General features: G+C 38.7%; 1 protein-coding gene across 1 annotated transcript in view; it reads right to left on the reverse strand.

The window, feature by feature from the left end:
• The window catches only part of axl (AXL receptor tyrosine kinase), a 41391-nt gene extending 30452 nt beyond the window's left edge, over nt 1-10939 (reverse strand). The window contains exons 1-4 of the mRNA XM_007552388.2: nt 10795-10939; nt 6288-6495; nt 5007-5107; nt 4749-4931 (exon numbers count right to left, since the gene is read on the reverse strand). Of these exons, the coding sequence (XP_007552450.1) occupies nt 4749-4931; nt 5007-5107; nt 6288-6495; nt 10795-10939 (637 nt within the window). The remainder of the gene's footprint in view (nt 1-4748; nt 4932-5006; nt 5108-6287; nt 6496-10794) is intronic.
• Between the last annotated feature and the right edge of the window lie 3394 nt (nt 10940-14333).

Raw genomic sequence — 14333 nt, forward strand, 5'->3', positions numbered from 1 at the left:
TACATTTAAAGGGGGGGAGGGGCAGGGGAAGAGAGAAAGAGACTGCAGCGGCAGCGTGTCGGTTGGTCTGTGTTACCCAGACAGCAGCTGGGCATAATAACGCTGGGCCAGCCTACTATATAAAGTACTCGGGGACCATTTCTTTATTAATGTGGATGTGTAATAATAGAGTATGAAGGTCTATTCTATGCGCCTTATAATGCGGTGCGCCTAATGTATGAAAAAAGTCCTAAAATAGGCCATTCATTGAAGGTGCGCCTTATAATCCGGTGCGCCTTATAGTGCGGAAAATACGGTATTTCTTTACTTTACAACTCTGTCAATATCTACATTAAACTGTTCATAAAGGGATCCAGAATCTTAAGCTTAACTATCTAAAACAGATAAAATACAAAACGGCTTGTTTTTGGTTCTTAACTTGTTACTGGAAGAATGTGGCCTTCTGGAGTGGAGCTAAGTGAACAAAGAGTGGGAGGCGCTGGGGTCTAGGTGAAAGACTGCAGCCCTTGCAGGCCTGGGGCTCCTCTGAAGGGGACAAAGCGTGACACATTCTGACTCCCAGTGGAGAATGAATCCTCTCACACACTGATTCACAGTGGGCTCACACACCCAACAGATTCCACAACACAAAAACAGGCCAACACACACACACATCCAAACATGTGGCAGTCAAGTTTCATCACCGTTATCTAACAGCCCAACATCGCCAGCCGGCCACAAACTGAGGCTTGCACAGAATCATGTTGTCCAGCGCCGGCAGCACCAAGCCTCCATTGTGTGGAGGCCGGAAAAAGAACAGGGGAGTATGATCCGCGCCGGCTGAAGCGAGGGCTTGTTAGCGAGGAAGAACAGGGAGGCGACCCTGACGCTGCGCTGGCGAACCGACAGCTCATCAGGCCGCCCTTCATTGCGCCACATGTTTCTGCGTTTCTTTCCTTCCCCATCAGCAAACCGCAGAATAATTCGCTTCCCAGCTGAAAATGTCACATTTGTCACAACAAGAAATCAGGATCTTGTTCACCATGTTAACCAACTCCGCTGGGATGGGGTCGTTAAGCGTAAGAGGGCTCTACTACGCTGTCATGCTTCACTACAATGGTCTTTCATGCTTCATGATGAAGAAAACCGTTTTTTAGTATCTATAACCAAAAGTTTACAAAAAAAGACAGCAATCAATCAGTTTGTAAGTTTCCATGGACCCTCTGCATGTTTACATCCAGAAAGCGCTTGAACACAACGCTGAAGGGCGAAAAAGGTGATTCTTTTATGCTATCCATTAGAGCCACGCTACATTTCTGTTGGCTAAATGAAACTTGGAGATGTAGGCCGTTAATAATTTATCGCAGTGAGTCACAACAACGCAACTACATGTATCAGGATTCAACACTCAAACATTTCCCACACTAAGAAAGAACATTCAGTCAGTTACAGTTTTAGGTTTCCAGGCTTTATGTTAATTTTGCGATTATTAATAAGTAATCTCTGTGGTAGGTTAGCTACCGCTGCTATGAGCTAAGCTAACACAGCGGTGGTTGGTTATCTAATTTAAACACCTGCTCTGCTGATATCTGTCAAAGCTGATAGTTTGCCTTTCTTTTATTTTGCATCTGAACCAAAACATAATTCCACATGATAAGATCATCAAAGTCAAACTAGCTTAACTGAACAACTTCCCTCCTCACTATTTTTTTCTTAATTAAGACTTTTTCCTGACCTCATCTAGTTGTTTTAGTGTTGACAATTGGTAGGCACTGCGTCCCTTTTCTTTTTATATATCTGCTGTACATTTAAGATTTAGCACCATCTTGACAAGATGGGTGTGAGTAAAGAGGTTCAGGAAGCGGTCTCTGTCACTTTAAATCCAAATAACCTGCTGCTGGCCACGCCCCCCACCTCAATGTTTACACTCGCACATGAAAGTGACCACAAACAGAAGCACAATTATACAACTATACATCCTTGAAAAGCATTAGTAGAGCCTCCTGAACAACCAACAAGAATAAGCAAGTGGTTTCTGGATGGTAAATTAACAACCAAACATGTGTCTTTTCCAGCAGCCATTGTACAGCACACACAGTAGTAAAACCAGCTGACCAAACCTGCTGGAACTCAGCTCTGTTGCTAGGTAACGGGCAGTGCCTGCTTATTTGTGACGTAACATTCTGGAGGTTTTTGAAGCGGCTCGTTTCCCAGACACTAAAAATCATTAAGTTACTGCCAACAAATGGCCGAGTGGTTTGTTTTTCCCCCAAATGTTTGAGCTGCTTTTGGAAGTTGAAAGCCAAACTGAAGTACAAAAACAAGAAAAATGTGATTTTTTATTTTATTTTATAATAGGTCCCCTTTATGAAAAGGAAAAGAGAGGAAGCAGCATGAATTAGCATGAGTCACTGTTAATTTCTAAATGGCTGGAATGTCCTTCATATCATTTGTCAGCATGGGTCCCTTCAGCAGTAATGTTTGTATGTAAATTGATTTAATCTGCGGTCTACGAGCGCAGCTGCCCATTCCAGACCTGTGAGTGGAGGTTACCGTCAAACGGGTCCTGGTAAACAGCAGGAAGCCCGCCACGATGACTCAGTACATCCTCTCCGATCAAGAGCCGGAGGTTTTTTCTCCTCTATCCCCTCTGACTCCGCCTTTCCCGCTGACACTCAGCTGCTGTTTGCCAGACAGCTGTGAGCTTCTGCCTTTCTTCTTCTCCCTCTTATATCGCTTTTTCTTATTAACATCCGTTTCTTCATTTCCTTTCTGTACTCTGGTTTCAATCAGAGCCACTCAACAGCTTCACAAAATGAATCAGACTACAGAAACAAAAGCATTTCTGTCCAGTTTCTACTGGAAATGTCTTATTATACTTGAAATAAGACAAAACTAACTCACACATAACTTTTCAGCAAATAGAAGGTTCTTTTAAATTAATAATTCCTTAATATTGATGAAAAAGTTCTAGTTCCTATTTCACAAAAAGACACTTTTCCCGTGTTATCAGAGAATTAACCTGCCAGTGGAATTAGGATTTAGTTGCTAGGTAACGGGCTGGGCTTGGCTGGGGTTGCTAGGTAACGGGCTGGGCTTGGTTGGGGTTGCTAGGTAACGAAAAAGTAGTAGTTCCACTGGCAGATCATTTTTCTTATAACAGATTTCCCCGTGTTTTAAGTAGAATAATCTGCCAGTGAGCTAGTACTGTTGTACAGTCAGCAGTAACGTTTGCATGGTTGTTCTGTTTTGTCCTTTAAAGAACTTTCTGGAAATGTTCCCGCTTCATGTTCAGCTCAGGTCATGAAAACCTGTCTGACATTAACCCAACACTATAATATCACTGTTTCTGCAGAATTTGTTTTTTATAATTTCCAACTCATGGTTTTTGTTTCTGCTCCCCCAAAATACATTGTAACTTCCATATTTGCTCCAAACGTAATGTGAAAACTTATTTAAAAGGTTTTCAATTTACTCTTTAAAGAAGAAAACAATTAGCAGCTGTTGTGCCACAATTCCCGTCCCACTGCTAAAAAATGTCCAATTTCCTCCCTCAACAAAAAAAATCTCACTAACCTCAACCTCAAACTGCGTCACGGCTGCTGAATGAAATGCAGTGAAAACGTTTCTGTTTGTCTTGTTGTGACCTGGTTCATCTCAAACTGAAGTTGATCTCAGGCTGGTAAATAATTAGAGGTTAATTTTACAGATGAAGAATCTCAGTGCAGCAGCAAGGTGTTGCTACTCAACTCTGCTTGACTAAATAATCACCACAATGATAATTTAGTAACTGATTATCACTAACTGGACCATAAAGTCTCAAAAAGATCATTTGCTGAAAGAACAGCAACAATTAAGCTAAAACTGTACAAAAATATCTACATTTTACATTTAAGACAGAAAGACCTTATTTGATGTTGCATGAAGGAAAACGACTCAACTTCTGACATTTTAAAGAATTTTTTAGCAGCAAATGTTTGTTACAAATGTTTATTTTTATCTTTTCTGTATTTCTAATGTGAAATAAAATAACTAAGTTTTTTAATGAAAAACCTTGCAAAATGCGCAGACTTTTAAAAATCAATTAAATATGGCGAATCTTCTTAAAAAAAGACAAAACTATCTGTAAGAAAACGGACGCTTATTAATTAATCGTTAGTCAACAAGATCAGTCAACTTTAGATTAACTCATTAATAAACTCATAATTGTATTTTAGTTTTTCGAAGTGTGTTGTTAATACTGTCGTATGAACATGTTTATTGACAAATGTTTCTCTTTATCTTTAAAAAAAGTTTTGGCTTAATCACGAGTCTCAGTTAACGATTACTCAATTATCAAATTAATTGACAATTACTACAATAATAGATTAATCATGATTAATCTGATTAATCGTTTCACTCTGGCTGTTTTTAAATGGTTTTATTTAAAGTTTTCAGAGTATTTGTGAGGATATGGAGTTTCGTCTCTCTGTTCATTCAGCTGCTGTGTAACCTCGTCTCCTCCTGATTGTCTCCAGCTGCCTCCTGATTATTCCCCTGAGTGTATTTAACCCCTCCTGTGCTGCCTGCTCCCCGTCGGGTCCTTGTCTTTGTCGCCAGTTCTGTGTCCTCCCAGCGTGTCTGAGCTCATTGTTCACCTGTGCTGCCTGGATTTCTGTTCTCTTCGTGTTTGTGATTAAAACCGTCGTTTCTGCACACCAGCCTGGGTCTACCGCGTCCATCCTCATGACAGCAGTACGTGCTCAGTGCATGCAGATCTCAGGGTCTACCTGTGAGGTTGAGTGTGGAAGGCGACAGCGCCACCGCGTCATTCAAGGAGTTCATTTCCGCTCCGTCGCGCAGCCAGATGACCTTGACCGGATCTGGAGGTCCGTGAGCCACACACCTCAGACTGAAGGCCTCATTGGCCACTACGGACATGGGCTGAGGCTCCACAGAGAAATGAGGAAGGCCTGAGCAGGAAGTTTCTGAGTCAGTTTTCATTTTACCGTGAAAACACAAACACATTCCACAGGTTGGGAGCTCACCTTCCAGCTGGATGTGCCCGACGCCGGACAGAGTCTGGTTGCCCTCGGACTCGACGGCGCACCTGTACGGTCCCATGTCCGACAGCTGGACCTTGTCAATTCTATAGGGTGGAGAGAAATGATGGTGAAGGTCTGGAAGAAACGGGTAAAAACTGATAAAACGGGAGAAACAAGCAGATTTATGCGGCGGAGGATTACCGTCGCGCTAAGAAAAGTTACACAAAAAACAAAATCCTAATATTACAGGAATAAAGTCGTAATTTACAAGAATAAAGTCAAAACATTATGAAAAACTTTCTGACTTTATTCTCAAATTATTATGACTTTATACTTTTATTATCTTGACTTTAATGTTGTACGACTTTATTCTGGGAATATTATAACTTTCTCGTAATACTGTGACTTTAGTCTCAAAATATTGACTTTATTACGACTTTATTCTTGTGTTATTTTGATTTTATGGTTGTAATAGTTTTATTTTTATAAAGTTATAACTTTATTCTTCTAATTTTATGTTTTTTTTTCTCATGATTTTATTTTATTTTTCTTACTACGGCCTTAATACTCTGTCATAGATTTCAGTACCAACTTTAAAGAAAAATGATTTTCTATCTTCTCATTTTATCTAGAACAGAGTTCTGTAAACTTCTTGTCACATAGGCCAAGAAAAAAAAAAACTAAAATAAAGCAATAAAGTTGTCTGAATTTTTTTTTTTTTTTTCAATTAAAAAATGTTGTGGTTTTCAAAACAACTTCAAAATGTTTTGAAAACCACATTTGACTAATTTATTCTCAGTATTAAGAGGATTTGGGTCCCTTTCTTACGAAACGTTTGCTCTCTTTAACCAGATTTATGTATTCAGGGGCAGCGAAGTCGACTTTTCAGCTAAAGTTTCTGGATAAACGCGGTTCTACTTGGTTACAAAAACTATTTTTTTTAGTTTTTATAGTTTAGTTTCTATATTGTACTAAATATTTTGCATTGTAAGAAATAATAATTATCCTCTAATTCCAAATAAAGAGTCTCTACATCAGCCACTTGTGCTGGATGGGTCAAATTTGGATCGTTCTGGAAAGGCAGTTGGTGGCCGTACAAAATCAACTCAAGGGCCACAAATGGCCCATGAGCCGCACTTTGAACACCCCCTGATGTAGAACCACTGGAAACCAACATTATCACATAATTCAGCACCAATCCAGGTTTGGAAAGCAGATAAAATGCAGAAATGATCATTTTTCTGCAGAGATCTTATTAATAAATTTGAAGGAGCTGCTTCCTACTTGAGCGTGCTTGTGACTGTCCAGGTGTTGTCGGTGATCGTCTGGGACTGGTCCGTGTCTTCGAACTGCAGAGGAGCACCGTCTTTGAGCCAGACCAGATCGGGCGGTACCGCGTTCTCGTCTCCGGTCCCCTTCAGCTCGCAGTGCATCCTGACCGGTTTGCCCAGGGAGGAGACGACGGTGCTGGGACTCTTTTCAAACTTCAGGTCTTTGTTTGAGCGATGAGGAAGAAGAAAACAACAAATTATTCTGAGAGCCAAGAACTTAAAACTCATCTAAAAACAAGTGTTCTGTTTTGGTTGTGATGAACACAGCAGAAGACATTTCACATTTCCTGACTTTAACACCACAAACTTCAATGTGTTTAATTGGAAATTTATTTAAAAGACCGATTCAAAGTAGTGAGTGATTATGGGGGCAAGGAATAAATAGAAACTGTAACATTTGTTACATTTTCAGCTGCTGTGGTTCACTTTCACACTGCAGAGTCCAAAACCTGTTCCCCTCCTCGCCTGTGGGGGCGCTGCACCAAGAACCCCCAAAGGAAACGATTCGAAAACCTCTGAAGTGCAACTTCCTTCTTCACAAAATGAAAACAAAAATGGAGTAGAGTCAGATTTCAGCAGTTGCGGGATTTCTCATTTGTCTTTGGTAAAAATCCACGAACCATTTCTCCCAGAATCCCTTGTACTTTAGTCCACTTCCTGCTTCTATAATCAACTTGCTGCTAACATGTGCGTTCAAACCGCACCAGAGTTCACTTCATCTGCACAGCTTGAGGGCCACAAATGGCCACAAATGGCCCTCAAGCCACAGTTTGGGCACCCCTGCATTAAAGGGACGGCAGACTGTATCATTTAAGTAACACATGTAAACTGTGCTTCTTTTCACTCACTTTTATTGTTGCTGTTTATCTTGCAGCACAGATTTTCCCAAGCTTGTCAAACAGTCATCTAAATCTGAGTCAGGGGCCGACCTTTGACCTCTGATCCCAGAGGGTTGAGCTGGAATACTTCTCCAGTTAACTGCAGATTCCACAGTCAGCACTGTTTACTTTCTGCATAACAAATTGGGATTTTGAAGCTGCTCTGCTTTGTTATTTTTCTCTCTTTGTGGCTTTTGCTTCAAAAGTCCTTCTTGCCTTTTATTTTCATGCTTGGTTGAGCTTCACTGTATCCTTTGGCTGCTTTCAGGGAAGCTTGTAACCCTTTTATGAGAATGCAGATATCCAGAGAGCCAGCCAGTGGACAGACTCTGTGTGTGTGTCTTTCTCTAGTAATTCATTTGTAGCTAATCTGTCCCCTCGCTTTTGTCCCCTAACCTCCTTTTCTTACGGTCTGAACCCTTCTGAGTTGCATCCATGCTGCAGAATCTGAACGTGCAAATACCAAAAATACCTCACAAAGGTTGCGCTGTTATCCTCCTCGCATTCCCTCCCCGTTTCTGACTTTTTCAGCGTAATTCCTCCCCTCCGTTTCAGAGCTGCGCCTTTGCCCTTTCCATACCATTCTTTGGATTCATTGCTTTTGGATTTCGGCGCCTTCCCTTTGGTCCAAACTCTTTCTCCTCCGCTGTTGCCCCCTCGGCCCATCCATCATTTCCAGGGCCTGACTCAGACTCAGACTCAGAGTTGAGTCATACGCCAGACATTCACACCTCTGAGCTGCCCACCCCCACTTCTCAAATTATTCTCAAACTTCTAAAACGGTAAGAATAAAAAAATAAGCTAATTTTAAGCAGGGCTGAAATTATTAATTGGATTAATCGGATTAATTGATAATTGAAATAACTAATTTATAGACTAAAAAAAAGACAATTTGCTTAAAGAACATATTCAGAGCAGCAATTAAGCCAAATTTGTACCAAAAAATCTACATTTTGCATTAATATATATAAAAAATGTCTGTTTGTAAATATGTTCTATTCAGTTTCATTGTTTTGGCTTCAGCTGGTTTAAATTCTGTAAATAAGGCGTCTTTAATAAAAAAAAAAATCAAAAAAATCAACTGATCAGTCCTGCACTGGATTGATTATTTGTTAGCTGCAGATACTATTCAACAAATTATCAAACATTCACAAAAGGAATACTTTGTAATTGCATTTTAGACAATAAGATCTTTAGTTTTATTTTCTTTATTATTTCCTTTAATGTATGTCTAGTAATGTATAAAATAAGCTCAAGTATTTAGATGAAAAATCTTCAGAATGTGACCATAGTTTTAGCCAATTAATCGTTTGAATAATCAATAGAATAATAGAGTCCTTTAGCTGCAGTCTGTTATATAATTTTGTCCCTGACAGCAGATTCCTCCTGAAACACATTTAACTGGTTTCTCTGAGTTTCAATTCTGCTGTAGTCTGAGTTAAACGAGTCCGACTTCAGCTTTTGCTGAACGAGGTTCGTTTCCTGCTTCGCTGGTTTGGATTTGAGTGTCGTAACAGTTTCAGTGTATCTGCAGCTCCAACTCGTCCGTCACACTCCGCAGCTTTCTGAAGACAAAAACAATATTCCTAGCATATCTAATATGAAACATTATTTTTCTCTTCTGCTTGGCTGATTGTGTTGCTTCACTAAGGTTTCCACTTTATCTGGATTTAAATGCCTTTTTTTGCTGGAACATCTCTTTATTATCCCATATGAATCTAATTTTAAAGTCTGGATTCTTAGCTGGAAAACAGGACTTTAAGAACAGCAACAAGTGGAAAAATCAGCAGGATGAAGGCTTTCAGAAAGTTTCAGAAAAACATTAGATTATAAGGTTGTTTGGTGTATTTTTTTATTCCGTAGTTTTATTTTGTGTGTTTTGTCCCTGTATTTATTTTTGTGTTTTAACATCAACTTGCCAAAGAGATTATTTCATTCATAAAAACAAACAGTTAACCAGATTGCCTTGACTAGGTGTGAAAAAGTTTATTTTCCCTGAGTCCTCATAACTGGTGATCAGTCTTGCACATCACTGTTGATGACTTTTAGTCCACTTTTGTTTTCATAATTGATTTAATTCAAACGTTTGCCACAACATCTCAATTAGATTTAAGCCCAGATTTTGACTAGGCCATTGTAAAACCCTTTTTTCATTCAGTTAAAGGTGTATTTAGTAGTGTACTTTGGATCACTGTCCTGTTAAATTGCCATAAAAGGTCCAGTATTCATCGTTCAATCAAAGCAGGTCAAGACCATCACACCACCTCCATGATGAGCTGCTAGGATGGCGCTTTGGCTCCTACAGCAGTGTTAGCATACGAATGTAAGGTACACAAAGTTCCCATTTGGCTTCCACATCCTTTTATCCCCCCAAAGATTTTTGGGATGATCAAGATATTAGTCGGTACATGTGACACAAACCCTTGTGTTTACGATCCGTTGTAACAGAAAGAAGAACCTTCTTGAGTTCGCTAACGGTCGGCCGTGACGTATGTAATGCGCCTGTTCGACGCCATGATGCTTACCGGAAGTAGTGTGCGCTGCAAACAACAATCCTCTACTGAGAAGAGAGAAGCACCGAGCCGAACGAGGCGGCTGCTAATGTTATTTCAATATCTGGAAACGTTGACCCACACGGACTGAACGGCTTGGTTCACGTCCTTCGCCGCCATAGCTAAACTGACGTCATCGTCCACAACTCCGCCTTCTGTTCGCTGATTGGCCCGGCGAAATTCAGCGGGAGAAAGCTAGCCTGGCGAGCCTGGATGAGACGTTAATGCTCTTCTGGAGTAACTTTGGTGAACTAGCCACTCCTGGAAAGGTTCACCACTGTTTTATGTTTTCTTCATTTGAAGACAGAGGCTGTTACTGTGGTTTGGTGGAGGCAAAAAGCACCAGAACCAGGCAAAAAGTGTCTAATCACATTTATTTCCTATATTAACAAGAGGGCAAGGTTTGTTTGGACAACTTTCCCCCCCCTAATAAGTAAATACGTCTGTCTATCTATCACAATGTATAAGCAACACAAGATTGATTGAGACAACAATTTAAAATAAATGAAAATCATTTTTCAAATAATTAAGCTTAAAAAAAAACTTACTGTATATTTCCCAGACTAATTTCACACTAAAATTGTTGCCTGCTGTTAATAGTAGAGTAAATCTGATCCTGACCAATCACAGCAACGTTTTCATTGAGTCACCGATTCCATTGAGATGCATCACAGAAAAACTTTTCAACTTTTTTCCATCAAACTGCAAACACACGGAAAGTTACATTTAGAAGTGGATCAAATGTTTGTTTGATTTTAAAAGTATTGTTGTTTCGACTTAATTCTGATTGGAGGATGTTTTTTTATAGTTAGGGTGTTTAATTAAGCTATAGGTCTGCAACAACAACAATACATGTCCGTTTTTCTTTAGAGCAATTTATGATAGCCAGATGTTGCGGCTGCTCTGCGCCCTCAAAGCAAATTACTTTAAGGAGTGAACATCAAAAGAAATCTCACGGGGCAAATTGCTCGTTACTTATACAGTCGCACTGATCACAGTGGAAAAAAGGCGTAAATTAATCCGCAGGTACCTGACAGCTGTGCGCCAGAGACGGGCGCAAAAACGACGCTGAGGATGAGAAAGCAGCACCTCCAGCGCGCCATGGTTCCTCCCGGCAGATCACCTGGAAAACTGGGCTTGAGGGGGAAAACAGCCAACCTGGAGCGGGACTCCATCAAAGCATCTCTGCTGCGTTTCGCTCCGGTTTGGATGTAGATGCTGAGAATGTTTTGATCCACAGCTGGGAGGCGAAGCAGATTCTGCCGTTTCGTTTCCCCCTTTCAAAGATGACAAACTTCTGCTCCAAAGTTGTTCCTTTTCTTTCTTTGTGGTCAACAAACCTCCAGTTCGTCCACAAATGAAGCGCGATAAGCTTCCGTTGCACCTAGATTAGTTTGTACAAAGTCTATTTCTGGCTTCAGAGGGAGTATTTTTAAACCAGCCTGCTTCCCGACGTTTTTCCTCTCTTCAGACATTCCCCCCTCTGACTTTCTTTAACCCCCTCTCCCCTACAAACAGGATTGAAATTCCTCAACTCAAAATCTTTCCACCCTCCTCCTCCTGTTGTTCCTCCTCCTCTTTTCCAGGGTGGTGAGAAGCCCTGCAGCATGCTGATTGTCCTTTTCTTTCTTTTTTTAATTACGCACGGATCCTGAGAGGCTTCAAACATCAGATCAGGGGTGCACAAACTTAATTCAAAGGGACTCGGAGGTTAAAAAATGTTCTTGCACCTCCTCAACAACAAACTAAGGATTAAATTTGTTGCTGGAAAACTTCTATGCAGAAATCAAAATAATTTAAGCTTTAGGTGTAAATTGGAAAAACAAAACAAAATTTAGTAAATTCTGAACAGTAAAATCTGGATCTTTAACCAAGTTTAGTAAAAGTATTAAAAGTAGATTCAATTAAAGTCACTGGATTAGAGTTTGAAAGACAAGGCAAAGGTTTAAAGATAAATCATTTATATTGTTAATTTCTGTAGTAAGAAGATTTGACACTATAATTTTGATCTACCTAAAAATGGAAAGTCTCCATCTTTTTTTAAATAAAATAAAAAAAAGATTTTTTTTAATGGTAATAATAAAATGTTTTAAATAATATAGTTAAAATACTTTCTAAACAATACTATTGATAATACATATGAGTAATTAAAAATATTTACTAATACATAATAAATATTTAAATAATATTTAAACATTTATTTACTTACTTGTTTATTTGACTAAATAACATTTAATTACTTAAATATTATTTAAACATTTATTTAAATAATAAAAAATCTAAATCTTTAAATATTATTTAAACATTTATTTAAATAAATTGTTTCCATATCTGTAAAGTTGCATCATTCTTGAGCTGAAGTCAGGGGCCAGACGCAATTAGTCCCAGGGCCACAAATGGCCCCTGGACCGCCCTTTGGGAACCCCTGCTCCTTTCCCAGAATGATGCTTACAGCAGAGTAAACCCAAATTACAAAACGAGTTGGGATTTAATTTTAACGACTGTCAAGGTAAAAAAATAATTTTATTTTGATTAACTAGTTAAATCAGACGTTTTTGATAAAAAAAAAAGAAGTTTCATTTAATGTGAATAAAAAAGTCGTATCAGCTGATATTCCAATCAATCAATCAATCAATCAATCAATCAATCAATCAATCAATCAATCAATCAATCAATCAATCAATCAATCAAATTTTATTTGTATAGTACATTTCAGCAGCAAGGCATTTCAAAGTGCTTCACATAATTAAAATAAAAACAGCATGTGATACTGAATTCCAGTTCAGATATTCCAAGCAGTGCCGGTCCAAACTTATTTGAGGCCCAGAGCAAATTTCATTTGGGGGCCAACTTTTATTTAAACCTACCGAAAACCAACATCTTTCCAAAATTTCACAGTTGATTTATTTGTTGCAATGAAACAGCAAAAACATTAAACCTTTCAAAGTATTTGTGATCTAGTTTGTAGTGTAGATATTTTATTTAAATTTTAAATAAGGCAAACCTAACTTACAAGTAACTTTTTGAGCAAGATATAAGAACTTGTTTTAAGTTAATAATTTCTTAATATTCATGAAAAATTATCAGTTTCACTGTCAGATTATTTCACTTATAACAAGACATTTTGTCCATGTCATATTTTAATCAATATTAAGGAATTATTCCCTGAAAACAAGCTCCTATATCTTTCTGAAAAGTTATGCAAATTAGTTTTATTTTATTTCAAGTGCACAAAGATATTTACAATATAAACTAGATCAAAAATACTTGGTAAGATTTTGTGTTTTTGCAGTAAATCCACACAGTATTTTGTGATATTTTTGCAATAATATTGATCATGGATGACAACACAACTAGTAAAACTGAGGCAGCAGTAATAGAAGAAAGAAACACTACCCCCTGCTGGTGGGAGTTAGCATCACTAAAACCGAGTGATTTTGACTTTTTTTTTTGCTGATAGTCAAAAATCACAACTCAAAACGAGATCCTGAGATCAGATAGCATATTTTTTATTTCTCCTTTCTTTGCTTTTAATTCATGAATATATAATCACACAGAAAAAAAAATCAGCAAATTTATTGACAAATTAACTGAGTTTGGATTCAGTTTGCATGTTTGTTTTTACATGTGTTTTTGTACATTATTTGTTTTTATTTATTTGTTTATTTCTTTATTGCTTCTCAGTTTTCCAGACTTTTCTGGTCACAAAATTTTCCTTACACTGCAAAAACAAAACAATCATGCCAAGTATTTTTAGTTTAGCTTCTGGTGCAAATTTCTTAATACACTTGAAAAAAGACAAACCTAACTTACAAGTAACTTTCAGTGAGAAATAGGAGCTTGTTTTGAGTCAATAGTTCCTTAATATTGATGAAAATATATTAGAATGTTCCAATGCACCGTTACCTAGCAACCCCAGAAAACACCCAGCCCGTAACCTAGCAACTCGGTTTGTAAGTTAGTTTTGTTTTAATTCAAGTTAATTAGAAACTAGACCAAAAATACTCTGTAAGATTCTGTGTTTTTGCAGTGTAACTCATCACAAGTTAATTAAATCAACACATCTGTCCCTGACTCATTTCTTAATTTGTCCTGTAGTTTATTTTATTTTTTTTAGATTTTGTTGTTTTGGAGGCTGATTTCTCTTCAGTCCTGTGGAAACAATGCCGGGATCTCAGACGCGCTGGCCCTTTAAGAGTGTCTCTGTGGACTGTGTTGTGTTCCCAGGGTCTTTAATGGAAACACAGAGGGACTGAGAAAGACCCCATTGTATATTTTCTTCCTTTCATGAAGAGCCGGAGCCGCTGCTTCTGATAGGAGCCCAGAGACGGAGCCGGGGCGGGGGGAAGGGTCGCGGAGGGGCTCCCGTTCCAGAAAAGAGGGTCCTCCACTCAGAAACACAAACTTTGAAGCTGAACGCGGCTGCAGGCTGGAGGGGATGTCTGGCTTTGGGGAGAGGGGGATGGGCATCAGAATCACCAGAATCCTGCTTACCTGTCTGAGGCCTGACAGGTCAAGATCTACCAGATAAACACACTGCAAAAACACAACATCTAACCAACTAGTTTT

This window comes from Poecilia formosa, unplaced genomic scaffold (genome assembly GCF_000485575.1).
Source record: "Poecilia formosa unplaced genomic scaffold, Poecilia_formosa-5.1.2 Scaffold48, whole genome shotgun sequence".
NCBI lineage: Eukaryota > Metazoa > Chordata > Actinopteri > Cyprinodontiformes > Poeciliidae > Poecilia > Poecilia formosa.